Source organism: Phyllostomus hastatus, unplaced genomic scaffold, assembly GCF_019186645.2.
Source record: "Phyllostomus hastatus isolate PE091 unplaced genomic scaffold, TTU_PhHast_1.1 phas_scaffold_129, whole genome shotgun sequence".
Taxonomy (NCBI): domain Eukaryota; kingdom Metazoa; phylum Chordata; class Mammalia; order Chiroptera; family Phyllostomidae; genus Phyllostomus; species Phyllostomus hastatus.
Window position 1 is genome coordinate 32,695,535 of NW_025334009.1, and position 19,578 is coordinate 32,715,112.

Consider the following 19,578-nt stretch of genomic DNA (forward strand, 5'->3'; position numbering starts at 1 on the left):
CACTGATGCCAAAATTCTCAACAAATACTAGCAAACCAATACAACAGTACATGAAAAGGATTTTTTAATGCATCATGATCAAGTGGGATTTATACCAGGGATGCAAAGGTAGAGAAACATCTGCAAAACAATTAATGTGATTCATCACATCAGTATCTCAATACATGGAGAAAAAAGCATTTGACAACATCCAATGTATGTTTATGGAAAATACTCTCAACAAAGTGGGCATAGAAGGATCTTTCCTCAACTTGATAAAGGATATATGTATATGATAAGCCCACAAGTAACATCATCCTTAGTGGTGAAAAGCTGAAAGCTTTTCCTGTAAGATCAAGAACAAGACAAGGATGCCCACTTTTTCCACTATTGATCAACTAAGTCCTGGAAGTACTAGTAACAGCAATCAGGCAAGAAAAAGATATGAAAGACATCCAAATAGGAAAGAAAAAAGTAGAACTGTCATTATTTGCAGATGACATGGTACTATATATAAAAAACCCTAAAGAATCCGCCAAAAAATTAAAAGAGTTGGTGAAATTCAGTAAAATACCAGAATACAAAATGAATACACAGAAATCTGTCATGTTCCTATACTCTAATAATGAACAAAAGAGGTAACAATATATCCTGAAGTGATGACAGTCTCTTCAACAGGTGGTATTGGGAAAACTGGACAGATACATGCCCCCACTCCACCCCCCAAAATAAAGAAAAAGAAAAGAAAAGAAAATGGATCACTCTCTTACACCATATATAAAAAACTCAAAATGGGTTAAAGACTTGAATATAAGGCCTGAAACCATAAAACTCCTAGAAGAAAACACAGGAAGTAAACTGACATCAGCCTGAGTAATATCTTTGTGGACATGTCTCCTAAGAACAAGGGAAACAAAAGAAAAAAAAATAAACAAACGGGATTATATCAAACTAAAAGCTTCTGCGCAGCTCAGGAAACCTTCAACAGAACAAAAAAGCAATCCACTGACTGGGAGAATATATTCACAAATGATATACTGGTCGATATCCAAAATACACAAGAAACTCAAAGAACTCAGTAACAGCAATGAAAATAATCTGAATGAAAAAAAGGGAAAAGGACATGAAGACATTTCTCCAAAGAAGACATACAGATGGCCAACAGACATATTAAAAGATGTTCAATGTAATTAATCAGAAGAATTTAAATCACAACCACAATGAGATTCCACCTCACACAAGTTAGAATACTATTATCAAAATGTCAACAAATAACACACACTGGTGAGGATGCTGAGAAAAGGGAACCCTGGTACACTGTTGGTGGGAATGTAAACTGATACAGCCCCTAAGGAAAAGAGTATGGAGATTTCTCAAAAAAACTAAAAACAGATATACCATAAGACCCAGCAATTCCACTTCTGGGTATTTATGCAAAGAAAATGAGAACACTAGTTTGAAAAGACATATGTACCTCTATGTTTACTGCAGCATTATTTACAATAATGAAGATATGGAAGCAATCCAGGTGTCCACTGATGGATGAACAGATAAAGAAGATATGGTATATATGTGTTTTGGGCAATTATGCAGCAATAAAAATAAATGATATCTTGTCATTTGTGACAATCTGAATGCATCTAGAGGGTACTATGCTAAGGGAAGTCAGGCAAAGAAAGACAAATACCATATGGTTTCACTTACATGTGGAATCAAAAAACAAAACAAACAAAAACAGACTCACAGAAATAATGACCAAAGGGATGGTTACCAGAAGGGGAAAGGAGAGGGGGAATGGGTAAAAAGGGGAAGAGGGATATATAGTCAATAATGTTGTGATAAATTTATATAGTGACAGATGATTTCTAGAATTAGTGCGGTGATCACATAACAAGGTTTAAAAAATATCAAATCACTATATTGCAAAACTGAAATAAATATAACCAATGACTGTGGAGGGATAGCTCAGTTGGTTAGAGTGTCTTCACAATACACCAAGGTTGTGGGTTCAATTCTGGATCAGGACACATACAAGAATCAACTGATGAATGCATAAGCAAGTAAAATAACTGATGCTTCTCTCTTTCCTCATTCCTCTCTCTCTAAAATCAATAAATAAAAAAAGTTTAATACAGAATATAATCAATATAAGATTGTATGCTCGGTATACTTAAATTAAAAAAATGTGTCTAAGAAGTTAACAAAGTTAAAGGAAATGTGACTTAAGTATGTTCTCTGATTTAAAGAAACTGAAATAAAATGGAGAAAATAATATATATGCAGTGAAACATAATAGAAAACTTAAATAACCACAGAAGACAAAACTATGAGACTGTCACAAATCAGTTCTCAGACAATAAATGATCTTGTAGTGAATTAAAATATAAATTTAGATATAGTTATAATAACCAAAGGAAACAGAGTTGTGCCATTCTTATTCTCTGCTTGAGGAAAATGAGAAAAACAAAAAGTAACATCTTAACTCTATCATTCACTTTCAACTTTGAGGATATCCATGAACTGTAATTAGGCCATTAAAAAATGTGAGATGAAGAGAGAATAGAAGTTCAAGAGTCAGCAATAAATTAAAAAACAAAACAAAACAATAATAGGGTTGAATATTTCCTCTCTTTCCACAAAACAAATAAAAATACCTAACATAATCAAGGATATTTGTTATAGAGAAGTTATTTACATTATGTACAGGTAAAAAAGAAAAACATGTTAGGCAACTTGAAAAAATTAATCATAGCAATAATGAAGCATTGTTTATATGATTAACCCCCCCCCCCCCATTCCAGAGAGAGAGAAACATCAACTGGTTGCCTCATGCATGCTCACTGATCAGGATCTGAACCTACAACATAGGCATGTGTCCTGCTGACCAGGAATTGAACCTATGATCTTTGTTTATGGAACAACACTCCAACCAAATGAGCTAAACCAGCCAGAGCTTCTGTGATTAACTTTATTTTTTAAATATTTATTTTACTTTATTGATTTTTAGAGAGAGGGAAAAGAAGGGAAAAAGAGGGAGAAAAACAGCAATTGGCTGCAAAACAGCCTCTCGCACACCCCAAATGAGGATCTGGCCTGCAACTCAGGCATGTGCCCTATGGGAATTGAACTGGCAACCATTTGGTCTGCAGGCCAGTGCTCAGTCCACTAAGTCACACCTGCCATGGCTATGATTAACTTTTAATACAATATAATTTTGTTATATCTATTGAAATTCTTATTGCTTTAGCATAATTAAGTGTCATCTAAGTGTTCTATTTTACCCATAGGGAATGGATTAGATCATTCCTAAATACTACCTATACTTAACTATGGGGTTGGTATTTTGGTTTACATAAATGGATGTCAGCTGTGTACAAAATATATCTTAATTCTTAAGAGCAGGTTGTTACTGTTAATTAATATTAATTATAATGCATAGTAATAAAAAGTTCTACAATCTAGTAAAAGTCCCCAAAATTACTTAACTGTGTATGGTTCTACTACAAAAATTAAGCAATACCTAAGGCTTCCTATAATCAATATCTAGAATAGTACCTGGAATATAGCCATGATCAGAAACTTTCATTAAACTAAATTAATCAAGTTTTGAAACTGCTACTATAGCGATATTTTTCCTGAAAAAGTAATATTGTTTATCATACATTAAAATTTTAAGAATATTATAGCAAAGGTTTTCTATATTTTTCTGCTCAAACCTGAAGATACAACAATATTATCAGTAACATTTAATCAATATAGTGATAATTCTCAAAGGAGGTGGCTATATTAAAAAATTATCAACTACTTTCTGTGAAAGGCTTTTGATAATCCTGTAGGATCTCAAGAAAGTTTAGATTTCTGAAATGAGAGAGAAGGAATATTAATAAGCTCCCACCTGTTCTGGCATAGCTCCATGTTCAATTCCTGTCTTCAATAATCTGTAGCAATTACCAAACAAATCCCATTTTGTGAGATCATGAGCGCTAAAATAAACAGAAATGTATTAACTTTATTCTAGAGTGAAGAAAACTTTAAATTTGAACTCAGTTTCAGTGATTGGGAAAGTAAAATAACTTTATTTTCTTGGAGGGTTGAAAAAGATTCATAAAAGAAAGATTCAAAGGCTCATACTTAGGAAGGAAGAAAGGAAAAGCAGAATAAGAGGGGTAGAGAAAGGGGTAGAGAGAACTCAAACTGATGTTAGGAATTCATTAAAAGAAATCAATAATAAAACTTCACAATTTAAGTGAAGATTACTACAACCTAGTCAACCTAAGCTCATATTCCATAGATGGGTAACCTACCTTTCTAGTATATTTTAAAATGCATTTAAGTAAAGGTATTTTAAAATCCATTCACAATATCAAAATATAGTAGATAACTGGCTGTCAACTTTTATTTTCATACATCTAAATTTTTTTTGAAAAAAATTTGTTTCTCCATGAAATTCTAAAATATGTACGTGTATTATAAAGAAAAGGGCTTAGATTTTAGACAATGTTTTGAAATCTTAAGTATTCACTAATGTAAGGGCTACACCTAAACATTCTTTTGGTAATGAAAGTTCTCTCTTTTCCTTTCTTTATGGAGAAGCATGTCTTACTACACAGAACATGCAAACTGCCATTTGAAAATGATACTTATTTCCTTCAGCCTGGAACCTTATTTCCTTCAACCTTATTCAAATTCAACTGTCTACATAAACAAATAAGAACAATTCAGAAATAAAAGTTCACGGAAATAACTTTAATGGTTTTCTCCAAAACATTATTTCTTATTTACTAGAAGTTTTAAAAGCTATTAATTGAAAATTGTGCCTATGAAACTCACATTATGACAGTTTATTTTATGTTGGCTAATTTATGTTATTCATTGAATCTACTTTAAATAAAATCACATACTTGTGAAAAGAGGTTAACCGTTTTAATGTAGAAAGAACATTGTAAATATCATCATCATCAGCTTCTTCTCCCTGTAAGTAAAAGCAGACATCATTATCATTTTACTCATCCTCTAATTCACATGAAAGTATCTAACACTTATTGCCTAAATAAAAATTGTCTTTATTATTATATAAGTAGTATATATTCACTGTTGGTAAATAACAAAATACAAATAATGCAAAAAACAAAAAAAAACCCATAATCCAAATACTGAGAAATAACCAAATTTTGCATTTTAAACAATGTCATAAACATGACTTTGTCTACTTTCTGATTAATATTTTAGGATAAATTCCTTAATTTATTGCATGAAAGAAAGGATATGTATGAATGTTAAAAATTTAACATTTATTTCAAAGATTTTACTGATTGTCAATTATGTAGTTTCAAAAAAATCAGAGTGAAAATTCAAAATGGCTAAAAATTTTTTTAAACTTAAAATTAAAAGTAGGGAAAAATCAATTACATGGATTAAGAAGATCACAGCAGCCTAGACCTCAGATCATAGAAGCTGTGAGGGTTCAAGACTGCCTTATATAGATTGGAAAGAGAGGACTGGATGTAAGAATCAGAAATAATTACAAAGTTGGACATGCCTGCTATTTTCTTGGGCACACCAATGATAACCAGCCATCCTTTATAAGCATATAATTTTTACGTGCTATTCATTAGTACACACTAATTTAGTAAATTAAAATATAAATTAGGTTCCAGAAATGGAAAATTGAAAAAGTATTTATTAAAAGACAAAAAATAAAATCTAGCTTGTATGAAACAAATCTTTTAAATAAAAACAAAGTAAACCCAAGGTTGATCTTTAAAGAATAAACAATTCCAACAATGCTGCTAAGTTCTGAAAAGTTCAGAGAATTCTACCAAATTTTATTTTAAAATGGAAATAATTTACATACTCAGCTACCTTGAATAATTATTAGCTAAAATTATTATTATTATTACTTTTTAAAGATTTTATTTACTTATTTTTAGAAAGGGAAGGGAGGGAGATAGAGAGATAGAGATAGAGATAGAGATAGAGATAGAGATAGAGATAGAGAGAGAGAGAGAGAGAGAGAGAGAGAGAAACATCAATGTGCAGTTGCTGGGGGTTATGGCCTGCAACCCAGGCATGTACCCTGGCTGGGAATCGAACCTGGGACACTTTGGTTCCCAGCCCGTGCTCAATCCACTGAGCTACGCCAGCCAGGGCAGCCAAAATTATTATATGTATACATTAACTTTAAAACCTACCTCTTGCAATAGATCTTCCACAGAATGATTAAATCGATCTACAAATTCATCAATCAACTGGCTTCGAGCTATGTCAACTCTGTTCTGGATGGTATACTCTTCACTGCATAGAATGCTATAGGTCTTACTGCAGGCTTCTAGAACATCTGATTCTACATGTTTCTCCACAACAAACTTAATCTGTTTTAATAGAGCATCCAGATGCTGAGGAGGAAAGAAGAAAAACTATGATATTTAGACTAATAACAAAAAACAAAAATAAGCATCTGTCAAATAACAAATAAGCCTATCTGCTCATATAAAATGAAAATAATCCAGGTAATAAAACAATAGTGGCATTTCAATTTCATGGTGTCTTACCTTTTCCATTCTACCAGTGCTATAAATTTCTAGATCAAAATACTGTGGGATTTGTAGCAGATTTGCTACCTTCTCTGCATCTGCAGAATACTAGAAAGGGCAGAAAAAAAAAAGACATAACTACTTTAATAGAAGAGTATAATAAGCAAACTCAGTGATGTATTATCAAAATATAAATAAAACTATACCTTTGATAACAACATAGGAAGTGTGATAATAAAATGCTCAGTCAATTTGTTTCTATCATCTATTTGAGTTTTTCTTTCTTTGGCAGTTAGCACCTAGAAATAAATTTAAATGGGCAAAGAATAAGAGTGTTATGAACTAATTTATAAATCTAGAACATTACACAGAATGATGAAGTACTGATAGATAATGTAACTGAAAATTTTAAGAGGGGCTTAACAGACTATTTACCAAAATAAAGACATTTAGTTTTATGCAAATTTCTAGTTAACATGCATGCACTACTACTTAAATAGCTACTTACTTAAGAATCATTAAAGTTTAGATACATTAATACTTATTAAAATAAAAGCAAAAATGAACATTTCTATTAAACTACAGTTATAAACAGAATATTGGAACCAAAGGAGAAATAAGTTTTGTAGAACAATTAAAACAAAGTTTTAATCTTGATATATGTGATGTCCCCCTATGTTAAACACACTTTTCTAAAAATACTTAGGAATTAATGTTTTTTTAAATACAATCAGCAGGCAATACATTCTCACTTATTTTTAGAGCATATACTAGCAACATCTCTGGAATCATTTACATTTGGTTCTCTTTGTAACAAAGCTCACAAGTCTGTTATACAATAATTAAGACAGAGGGGTATAGCTTGTGGTCACTGAACAAATTCAAGCTGATGATGCCCATCATTTTAGTCTCTATTCAACTAGTTAAATCATAGGAAGTTCTAAAAATAAAATATTAAAATGCAAGCTTAGTTGAGATAATCATTTCTCCAAAGTATTCTGTATTTTGTTATTATCGTGAAGGGATTTACCACTATGATGTTGAATGGTTTTATAGACCAGAAATATTCCAACATAAATAGTCACTTTATAAATGTAAACCCCAATGTTTGAGAATATGTGAAGGAAATAATAGGGCCTCCTGGGACTTTGTTTTTCAACTTCTTATACAAATAAAATAATAACTTTGGAGTAATCTACCAAATATTATATTTAGTTCTATATAAAACAAAGAGATTATATATAAAGTAGAATATATTTCTAAGAATATATTCAGGACATTGAGAAGTCTTAAAATTTATGTGACAATGCATGAAATATCTAAGATGCTGATATTAGAAAAATATCTATCTTTGAACAATCATTAGGTCAGGAATTCATTCAATCTTCACAATATCTCTAATGCCATAACAGAAAGAACATGAAGTCTATGAAGGAGGAATTTGCTGATATCTAACAAAATTGGGTATATATTGTTCTTTTGAGTTGGTGATCCCACTTCTAGCCATTTCCCAACACCAACACACCCGGTACAACGGTGGGACCCGTTATAAAACGATACAAAATTATTTACTACAAATTATTTCTAATAGCAAAAGACTGGTAACAACACAAAAGACTCTCAACAGTGTATCCACATAATGGATACTCCACAGCTACAAGAGGCTGAAGACCTCCAAATAAAATTAATGAAGTGGTATCCAAGATACATTATTAAATGAAAAAATAAGTTAAAGAACAATGTATAAAAAAATGCTATCTTTTGTAAAAGATTCAGAGGGAGGAGTATCAAGAATAAGAATCCAGTATCTGTATTTGTGCTTGTGATTATCTACATTTGCAAACTGACATACTGAAACAAACAAAAACATTATTGGCAAAAATGAGGTATATATTAGAAAGACTTGTCTGAATACGTACTTTCCCATGGTTTTGACTTTTTAACTATGTTTTATAAATTGTCCAAAAAAGGAAAAAAAACAAAAACAAAATCAAGAAGACAAAAACCCTGTTATCCTAAATTTTATCAGAAATATCAATATAATGTATTTAATTGCATATACTTTTATATAAAGAGATATATATTTCTTAGCTCTGTCTACAAAATGTGCCTGGCAGAAATGGCAACAAATTGGCAATGAGTACATGTAGTGCCAAGATTCTGATCTTTATTTTTACTGATAGATTGATTTTTAGACAGAGGAAAGGGGAGGGAGAAAGAGGGAATGAGGGAGAGAGAGAAAGAGTTTGGGTGGGGGGGGGAGAAACATCAATTTTGTTGCTCCACTTGTTTATGCATTCATTGGTTGCTTCTTTTAAGTACCCTGACTGGGGATCGAACCTGCAACCTTGGTGTATCAGGAGGAGGGTCCAACCAACTGAGTCACCCAGGGCAGAGATTTTGATCCCTAAGTACTGCTCTACTTCTGGCTGGGTAGCTGACTTGGTTAGAGCATCATCTTGATATGCTAAGGCTGTGGGTTGAATCCTGGTCATGGCAATACAAGAAGCAACCAATGAATGCATAAATAAGTGGGACAAAATGATTTTTTTTTCTCTCTAAAAGTCAGTAAGTTTAATTTTTTTTTTTTTACCACTGCTCTATTGAAAGGAACCAGGGCTAGTTGGAGATTCCTGTGCTAGAATGAGTCTTCAAGGTGACTCCCAATGATCTCTGCCTCCAAGTATTTATGCCCTTCTAGAGTCTCTTTCCATGATGAATAATGCCGACATGTGTAACCAATAGAATATTGTGGGAATGATGCTGTGTGACTTTTGAGGGCTTGGTAATAAAAGACAGAATTGTACACCTCACTCTCTTTCAGATCATTTGTCCTGCTTTCCTGTCTCTTCCATCATTCACTTTGGGGGAGGCAAGCAGCCGTGTCATGAGTTCACTCAAACAGTACTACCAATAGGTCTATCTGGTGAGAATCTCAGGCTTCCACTGACAATCAACACTAACTTGCCAGCCATGTGAGTGAGTCATTATGAAGTAGTAAACTAACAGTCAAGCCTTTAGAGGCTAAAAGCCTTGGCTAACGTCGTAACTGCAATCCTATGAGACCCTAAACCAAAAGAACAGCTAAGCCACTCCCCAGTTTCTGACCTACACAAACTACGAGATAATGAAAGGTTGTTTTAAGCCTCGAAGTTTTAAAGAAATTTTTTACATAGCTACAGACAATATAAATAGTAAAGGTAGTATATAAACCTGGGCATCCTGCTTTAGAAGACAGCAAGAAAGTGCTCCAAAAATAAGACATGTCAAAAGGACAAGAAATTACCTGGAAGAGTCTTTCAAACTTGAAACAATATATATTGTTTACCTTTACACTTTGGAAAATTTGAAAACTACTTATTCTGCCGTTATTGTTTCACCAATTCCCCTAAAGTTTTCCCCCCTGTAGGATTTTAAGGCAAATTCTTGATATCTCTTTCCAACCATAAACATTTAAGTGTTAACTTTAACAGAGGAAGACTTAAGAATAATAAAATTTACAGTCTCCAACAAAATTCAACAACTTCTTTTTAAAAATATATTTTATGGATTATGCTATTACAGTTATCCCAATTTTTCTCACTTTGCCCTCCTCTACCTGGTACCCTGCATTCCCTATGGCACCCCCTTCACCCCACCACTCCCTTTAGTTCATGCCCATGGGTCATGCATGTAAGTTCTTTGGCTATTCCATTTCCTGTACTGTTCTTAATCTCCATCTATTTTGTACCTATTAATTTGTACTTCTTAATTCCTGCACCTTTCCCCCCATTCTCCACCTTCTCCTTTCCAACTGATAACCCTCCAAATGCTCTCCATACCTATGATTCCATTTCTGTTCAACTTGTTTGCTTAGTTTGTTTTTTAGATTCAACTGTTGATAGGTATATACTTTTTGCCATTTTAATGTTCATAGATTTGATATTTTTCTTAAATAAGTCCCTTTAACATGCCATATAATAATGGCTTGGTGATGATGAACTCCTTTAGCTTTACCTTGTCTGGGAAGCACTTTGTCTGTCTTTCAATTCTAAATGATAGCTTTACTGGATAGAGTAATCTTTGTTGTAGGTCCTTGCTTTTCAACACTTTGAATATTTCTTGCCAGTCCCTTCTAGCCTGCCAAGTTTATGAGAAATCAGCTGGCAGTTTTATGGGAACTCCCCTGTAGGTAACTAAATGCTTTTTTTTCTTGCTGCCTTTAAGATTGTTTCCTTATCTTTATACTTTGACATTTTAATTATGATGTGTGTTGGTGTGTTCCTCTTTGAGTCCATTTTGTTTGGGACTCTGTGGTTCCTGGACCTGGACCTCTATTTCCTTCACCAAATTAGGGAAGTTTTCTTTCATTATTTTTTCAAGTAAGTTTTCAATTTCTTGCTCTTTCTCTTCTCCTTCTGGCACCGCTATGATTCAAAGTTAGACCTCTTGAAGAAGTTGTCCCAGAGGCTCCATAGCCTATCAACTTTTTTTCTTCTTGCTGTTCTGATTGGTTGCTTTTTTCCTCTTATGTTCCAAATCATTGATTAAATTCTTGGTTTCATCCACTGTACTATTGGTTCTCTGTAAAATTTTCTTTATTTCACTTACTGCAACCTTCATTTCTGCCTGGGTCTTTTTTTATGCTACTGAAATACCCAATGAGTTCTTGGATCATCTTGATAACCAGTGTTTTGAATTCTGCTATCTGATAGGTTGCTTGCCTCCATTTCATTTAGTTTCTTTTTCTGGAGTTTTGTTTTGTTCTTGCATTTGAGCCATATTTCTTTGTCTTCTCATACTGGCAGCCTCCCTGTGTTTGTTTCTATGTATTAGGTACAGCTGCTTTGGCTCCCTTAAAAGCATGGCCTATTGTAGAAAAGCACACTGCCAAGTTGGATGGGGTGGAGCCGTAGGTCAGGGGCAAGGCAATCCCGTGAACCAAGTTAATGGAGTCTCTGATAAAGTGTTACCACTGTGTGTCTTTGTGTGAGAGGACCCAGAAAGAAGACAATGCCACTCACTACCTGGCCTCTGGAGTTCTGTCAGGGAGGAAGCTCTCCCTGGCCTTCCCCCTGACTGCAAACACTGCAATTTCTCCTATGTCACTGGTGCCCTTCCAGTTGCTGTCCCAGTGCTGAAGCCCAGAGGGAGTGAGTCTGCATAAGTCCTAAGTCCACTGAGGGCCCTTTAGGAGGAGACTCCTGAGAATCATGCAGTTTCTTCCACCGCCCCAACCCTCACTGGGTTTAGAGAGAGAAGCTGGAGAGACTTATCTTCCCGGCACTGGAATCCTGGGCTGGGTGGTTTTGGGCGGGGTTGGGATCCCTCACTCTCGGGGTACCCCTCCTGTTTTTCATCCACCACACATGGGTGTGGGATCATGGTTCTATGTCTCTGCATCTCTGCCCCTGCTACCTGCCTGGATGAATGTGTCTTCTTTAATTCCCTGGTTGTAGGACTTCCATACAGCTCAATTTTATGACAATTCTGGGTGATATTTGTTTTGTAGTCTTGCTGTAATTTTTGCTGTGGTTGTGCAAGGAAGCAAGACATGTTTACCTACGCCTCCATCTTGGACACTCCATAGTGTTTTTCCTTTCTTTAAAAAAAATTTAAACCCTCACCCAAGGACATTTTTTCACTGCTTTTAGAGAGAGGAAAGGAGAAAAAGAGAGAGAGAGAGAGAGAGAGAGAGAGAGAGAGAGAGAGAGAGGGAGGGAGAGAGAGTCAGATAAACACTGATGTGAGAACCATCGATTGGTTGTCTTCTCTTATGTGTCACAACTGGTGACTGAATCCGCAACCTGGGTATGTACCCTGATGGGGAATCAAATCTGCAACTTTTTGGTGTATGGAACGAGATGCTCCAACAGAGACCACACTGACCAGAGCTCCACAGCTTTGTTAATCTCCATTTTTTGGACTCTTTTCTATAGCTGTATTCATATTTAACATAATTTTTGATATGGTTTAATTTTTGTCAGCCATTTTGCTATAGTTATCTGTATCTCTAATGCCTTTTTGTATTTGTTCCTTCATCCCTGCTTCCTTTGGGGCTAAAATTTTTTGAGTGTACTATCTTTAATTTCTCTGTTGATTGTTTCTTTTTAGGTATAAGTGGTTGCTTTAGGGATTGCATATACTTATTTGACTTATTACAATAAACTCCAAGTTAATATTGTAAAAATTATAGCAAAATACAGCAATTTTGTTCCAATACAGTTTCATTTCCTTTACCCTGCTTTGTGCATTTGTTTTCACATATATCACGTATCTATATATCACATAATCATAATACTACAGTGGTATAATCATTGCTTTAAATAATCTCAAATCCCTTTAAAGAAATTAAGAAAAAAGAAAAAATATATAATATACATTGCTTTTTACATCTACCACATAATATTTACTATTTTTGGTATTCTTCATTCCTTCCTGTCAATTAAAGTTACCATCTGTTATTCTTGAGAGCACAGAGGATTTCTGTTAGTATTTCTTCTATGGCAGGTCTTTTAGCAACATGTCTCTCAATCTTTGTTTACCTGGAAATGTTTGTATTTTGCCTTCATATTTGAAAGGTAATTTTACTGGACTTAAAATTCTTCGTAGGCAATTTTATTGTCCTTTAGTGAATATGTTATTCTGTGTACTCTGGCCTCTACCATTTCTGAAAAGAACTCAACTGCTAATCCTATTGTTGTCCTCTTTACTTGAGTTTTCTGTTGCAGACTTCAAGTTTTGGCTTTGGTTTTCAACAGTGTGACTAACCTGTGTCTAGAGGTGGAATCTTTTGTTTTTATCCTATTGGTTTTGTTAAGTTTCTTGAATCTGTGGATTAAAGTTTCTCATTAAATTTGTGAAATTTCTACCAATTATTTCTTCAAATGTTTTTGCTTCCCATCTCTATGTCTCATTCCTTTCTTCATGAGACTTTATTATACAAATCTGGTGCACTTATGCTGTTTCACACATTTCTGAGGCTCTTTTTATTTATGTTCAATCATTTTCCCCCCTTTTCCAGAATGAATCTACCTTCATGTTCACTGTTTCTTTGTATCTCATTTCAAATCTCTTATTAAGCCCATGTAATGAATTTTAAAAACTTGTGTTTTACTTTTCAACTTTAGATCTTCCATATGAATTTTCATTACTGAGATCCCTTATTTTTGGGGGGGTTTGTTTTTTCCCATAATTCTTTGAACATATTTTCCTTTGATTATTTGAACATATTTATAAAAAAAAGGCTCTGAAGTCTTTGCTAAATCTAACAAGTGGACCTACCAAGAAGCCATTTCTATTGTCTGCTTTCCCTCTTGAGTATGGTCATCTTTTACTGTTTCTTTGTATGGCTATACTTTTCTGAAAAGGTTGATATATCTAAATAATATATTAAATACTAATTTTAACTTAGTTTTTAAGGTTTAATTTTTAAAATAGGGAACCTTTAACTTAAACCATGTAATTAGTGTCTCGCATGATGTGTGGCCTCTGCTTGCAATTTTCTTAATGCTTTTTATCCTGTCTTCCCAGGGCTCCGCTTTGTTTTTCAACAGATCATTGGTCAATGTTTTGGGCAGAGGTTGTGCTCAAATACTCCAAATTTATAAACCTGATTTGTTTGAGGGTTAGAGAGCACATTCAAAGTTTGGCAAGTTCTTAAGTTTGGCTTGACTTACTTTTTTAAAAAAATTATTTGTTTTTAGAAAGAGGGGAAAGGAGGGAGAAATAGAGGGAAAGAAATATCAATGTGGGAGAGTAACATTACCGTGATCGGTTGTCTCTCACCTGCCCCCAACTGGGGACACAGTCAGCAACCCAAGCTTGTGCCCTGACCAAGAATGAAACCTGCAATCCCGTGGTCCACAGGCTGGTGCTCAATCCACTGAGCCAAACCAGCTAGGGTGGCTTGACTTTTATTATTCTGTTGGGTTCTCTCAGGTTTCTTAGTCAGCCAAGGTTGTATGGAGAGCTTAGCTAATCCTTTCATGGATTTCCATTTCCAGGACTTCTTGGATTCTTGGCTGGTCCATTGTTCTTACCAACTGGGACCATAACCTCTGAATATCACAGTTACAGATTTTCCTGAGTTGTTTTATCAAATTTCTCATTTCTAGTTGAAAAGGGGACTTTCACCACTTCTCCCTTAGTGGGTCTACCCTCTTTGTCAGAGAAGCTATTGGTTTTTGTAGACAGTACCATTCTGGTAAAACTATAGATCTCACTGATCAAACTTCTGGGGTCTGTGTACACTGTAACCCCATGTAAGAAGACTATATTTCTGCTGCTTCTATCAGAAGTTTTAGCAGTTTTTCAAGAAAAATGTTCTCAATTAAAAAAAATCTTTAGTGAATTTCCAGAGCCTTGATATAATTTTAGTTTTAAACAAAATTTCCAGTTTTATGCTGGCATTTTTTTTGCAGAGAAATTGCCTACCTCTTCATAAATCTCCCCACCTGTGATTATCTCAATTCATCAATAATACCAATAACATCTGCATTATTAGCCTACATATCACATATGAGGAAATAAAGGCACAAAGAAAATAATCAACTATCTGAAGATTATACACAGTTGCTAAATGCAAGAGCTTGCAAACTAGGTAGTTTGCTTTTACAGTCTTTTTGCACTTGTAACAGATAAGAATGTGAAAATTCTTAAAAAAATTTTTTTTTATCCTCACCTCAGGACATTTTTTTTATTGCTTCCAAAGAGGAAGGGAGAGAAGTGAGAGAGAGAGAAACATCAGTGCAAGAGAGAGAAGCATTGATTTTTGTCTTCTGTGCGTGTCTATATTGGGAATTGTACATACCCAAACCAGGAAGAGAACCCGCAACCTAGGTATGTGCCCTGACTGGGAATTGATCCCCACAACCTTTTGGTTATGGGACAATGCTCCAGCCGAGTGAGTCACACCGACCAGGGCTTAAATATTAACATTCTTTTAAAGAAATTATTTATTTATTTTTTAGAGATGGGAAAGGAGGGAGAGAGGGAGACAAGTATCATTGTGCGGTTGCTTCTTGTGCGCCCCCTACTGGGGACCTGGCCAGCAACCCAGGCATGTGGCCTAGACTGGGAATCGAACTGGAGACCCTTTGATTCACAGGCCTGCACTCAACTACTGAGCCACACCAGCCAGGTAAATGTGCAAATTCTTAAAAGTACTAGAACTGAAGCAGGTATAGGTGGTATAGGAGCATGGAAGAAAAGAACCTATTTTTGGAACCTGAGTACAACAGACAACATAAAGATGAAGCACCACACCATGTATCATTCACAAAAATATCAAGTTTTTAGGAATACATGTACCTGTAAAATTTTCAAGTATTTAAGACAGGTAATGACATTAAAACCCTTTTTGTAGACTTATCACTAATGTAACTTACTCTCTTGCCAGTACCCCTTCCCACAGGAGGATGTGCCTCAGCAGCTTGACGAATTGTACAAACCATTAGTTCTATTAGAGCACTCTCTTGACGGTCAGACATTGCTAAGGTAAAACAAAACACATCAGTATGAGATTTATAAAAAATGTATCAATGAATCCATTAGAAAAAATTGTAAATATATTCTATTACCGATTATTTTATATACTGAAGATCTGTACCTTGTTCTTTGTTAAAGAAGTAGTATGTACTTGTCATACAAGCAATATATATATATATATAAAGTAAAGAAAAAGAAGATAAACTCTAGTTTGTTCTAATACCTGGTCTCTTCTAATACCATGCTTCTGAGTTAGGCAGAATTTTACTGTATTTCCTTCTACATCCTTTGAAAGGTCACATAGACATTCTTTTTTATAGATTTTGAGTATCTTTCGAGTCACTGCATATTTATACATAAATAATTATCTCACATAACTATCAATTATTAAATAATTTGTTCCACAATTTAGTCAAACTATTAATGTTCAAATTGTTTCCAAATTTTGTCATTATAAACAATGTAGCAATAAACACAGAAATATTTATGTAATTGATATTTTTTTTCTGCAGAATACATTCCCAAGAGAAGAGAAATGGGTCAAAAGTTAAAATCTCAATACTGACAAAGGTTCTTTATTGGAATTACTCTTTCAACTGCAATGACAAGAATGTCTGGTTTCTCAGATCCCTGCCAGCACTGAATGTTATAAATTCATTTAATTTTTGCCAATCTAATGACTGAAAAATGGTACTTCATTGTTATTTTGCTCCTTCTTATCTACTAATTAGTGGAGTGTATTTTCTTATTCATTGATTTTCCATTTTTCTGAGATTTTTCTATATTTATTCTTTGCCCATTTCTCTAATTTATTCACCTTGCTTATTTATGAACTCTTGAATATTAGGAATAGTAACTTTGTCTTTTGAATGAGGCAAACTTTTTCTCCCAGTTTGTCCTTTATATTGGTAATCTTTATGGTATCTTTTGTGAAAAAGACAGTTAACTTTTACAAAGTCACATCTGTACCAATTTGCTTAATGGATTCTGGGTTTCTTTTTCTTCTTTCCAGTTTTACTGAGATATAATTAACACAATGCCACTGTATAAGTTTAAGTTGTATAGTACAATAATTTGACATATATATTATGAAATGATTACCACAATAAATTTAATTAACATCTATCATCTCATACAGATACAAAAAGCTTTCTAAATTTCTTGTATATTGCTATTGAAGGTCTCCTTGTTCTCAAGATTATAGAAATATATTTTCCTCTTCATTGATTTCTCTCTTTCTCATTCCCCACTGTCTTTCACTTGTTTGTAAACATTTAACCTGCCTGCAATTTATTTCTGCTGATAGTATAAAGTATGGGCCTATTTATTCCCATCAGTGAAGAGCCAATTACACCTCCAACATTGTTAAATAAACCAGCTTTTCCTGATGAATTTAAGTCACTTTTTAATATGCTTTAGGCTCTTATATATACTTATATCTATATCTGGATTCTTTCTTTAGTTTCACTAATTAATTTCTATTACAATGCCATAGTGTTTTGGTTATAGCAGCTTTATATTATTATAATATACCTTAATATGTAAGTCATTTAACCTAACTTGAATATTTAGTGGAACAAGATTCCCTCATCTACTCTATCTTCTAAATTTTTTTCTAATGCTAATGGCAAATGATTTATTAAGCATTTTCTATGTATAAAGCACTGTTATAAGTGATTTACATGCATTAACTCTTTTTATCTTCAAAATAATTCCAAGAGGTAGAAAATAACATTCTCACACTCCACAGATAGGGAAAATGAGCCACACAGAGAGGTTAAGTAACTTTTCAAAGCATGTAGTGGTAGAGCCATTTATGAACCCATGTAGCTTTGACTCTATGGCACACTGCCTTTTTTACATAAGCTTAAAATTCTATCAATATATAAAATTTAAAATCATTTTGCTTGCTTCTTCCTCTTTACCTCACAGAACTCTCTTAAACCCACTGGAATTCAGACTGGTATTTTAAGAAAATTATACATTATGCTGAGAATAACTGGCATTTATATAATCTTTCTAGCCAGAAACATTGATAAAACATATGGTTTTCTTCACATTGATTCTGTACTCTCCTTGTTGCATTCAATCCTATGTATTTTTAAAGGTAGATGTAACACTAATTTGAATAATTTAATTCTTTCTGTCTCCCTTTTCCTATGAGTCTCCTTTCCTCTGTTTACTTATTTAAGTTAAAGACCAATAGATGTGGAGATTATAGAAACAGAAATAGGTATAATTTAAATGAAAAGAAATTAAGATTTAGAAATTTAGGAGTTTATACTAATGATTTTAAAATAAATTTAAGTAACAACAATGAAAAGGCAAACAGAGACATAACAACATCTTATCCTTTATTGTGTACCAAAATGATCTTGTATAGGAATATGTATGCACATCTTAATTCAATCATTTTTATTTTAATATTTTATTGTCTTAGGAAAAATATATGAATTTTAGTTTGTCTTAGGAAAATCATATGAAATAGCTTCAGCTTTTCCCTTTATACTCCCTGATCCAATGCCTAATAATAAGGAAAAGCTTTCCACCCAATAAAACTAAGTTTCTATTTTTATGATTCTATAATTTCATAATTTTTCACATCTGGCTGGGGATAAAGGATGATCTAGTTCTATGGAAAGCAAGGAGCGAGAGATCAAGTTATCTCAAATATGAAACCATTCTCCTACTATATACTAAACTCCATATTAGTGTTGAAAAATAACCCAACCATACACAGTGTCCAATGACATCAATTTTGTTATTTACTTTATAATTTGAAACCATCCAATTAGACAAGGTAAATGCAAAATAGCTGAAATTTAATTGAAATCCCTGTTGGGATAAGACAATGAAATCAAATAATAAAATTGAAAGCAAAGCAAGCCTTAAGCCACAAACAAGAGCCAAATACAATAACTGGAACAAATAGGTAGCTAGCTATTCACACTATAAATTATGAGCTAACCATACAACTTTGAAATCTCTGGAAACCTCTTTGTACATCATCTCTATTTCTTCATTATTGATTTTATTAAACTTAAAACTTTGACCTTAAACTTTGACTTCTCTCCTTTACCACCGAAAAGCAATGATTAAAAGTCACCAATGACCTAAATCATCTAGTCCTTTTCCTCCTCTGCATTATGTGATGTTAATTTATTAAGCACAGCTCTCCTGAAATCTCTCTTTACTGGGCTTCTATAGGGTACAATTATCTGTTATCCTTTTGATAGCTTGCTAGAGTTCTTATCTCTCTTGCTTTTACTGTTTTTGTCCCTTGTACATAATCTTTAAAACTTAGCCACAGGCTCTCTCTCCTTATTCTTTTATATTATTAGTATTTCCCATAGAGACCACTGCAAAAGTTACCTAAGTGGTCTTCTGCCTACTCCAAACCATGTTTACAAAGAGCATCTTTCTTAAAATATAAATCTGATTACATTACCCCTCTCTTTAAAATACTTCAGTAGCTCCGTATTACATTTAGAATGAACTAAATAATTCTGCTCATGAATGAAAAGGTTCTACATAATCTGGCCCCTGACTCTCATCTTGTGCCACTGGCTCACTATGCTCTATGTATTACAGTTCCTAA

General features: G+C 33.7%; 1 protein-coding gene across 5 annotated transcripts in view; it reads right to left on the reverse strand.

The window, feature by feature from the left end:
* The window catches only part of STAG1 (stromal antigen 1), a 387,806-nt gene that overhangs the window by 70,247 nt on the left and 297,981 nt on the right, over positions 1-19,578 (reverse strand). For all 5 annotated transcript variants that reach the window (XM_045856709.1, XM_045856706.1, XM_045856708.1 and 2 more), the window contains 6 exons: positions 15,881-15,984; positions 6,719-6,811; positions 6,531-6,620; positions 6,171-6,374; positions 4,881-4,951; positions 3,875-3,962 (listed from right to left, as the gene is read on the reverse strand). In XM_045856709.1, coding sequence (XP_045712665.1) covers positions 3,875-3,962; positions 4,881-4,951; positions 6,171-6,374; positions 6,531-6,620; positions 6,719-6,811; positions 15,881-15,984 — 650 coding nt within the window. The remainder of the gene's footprint in view (positions 1-3,874; positions 3,963-4,880; positions 4,952-6,170; positions 6,375-6,530; positions 6,621-6,718; positions 6,812-15,880; positions 15,985-19,578) is intronic.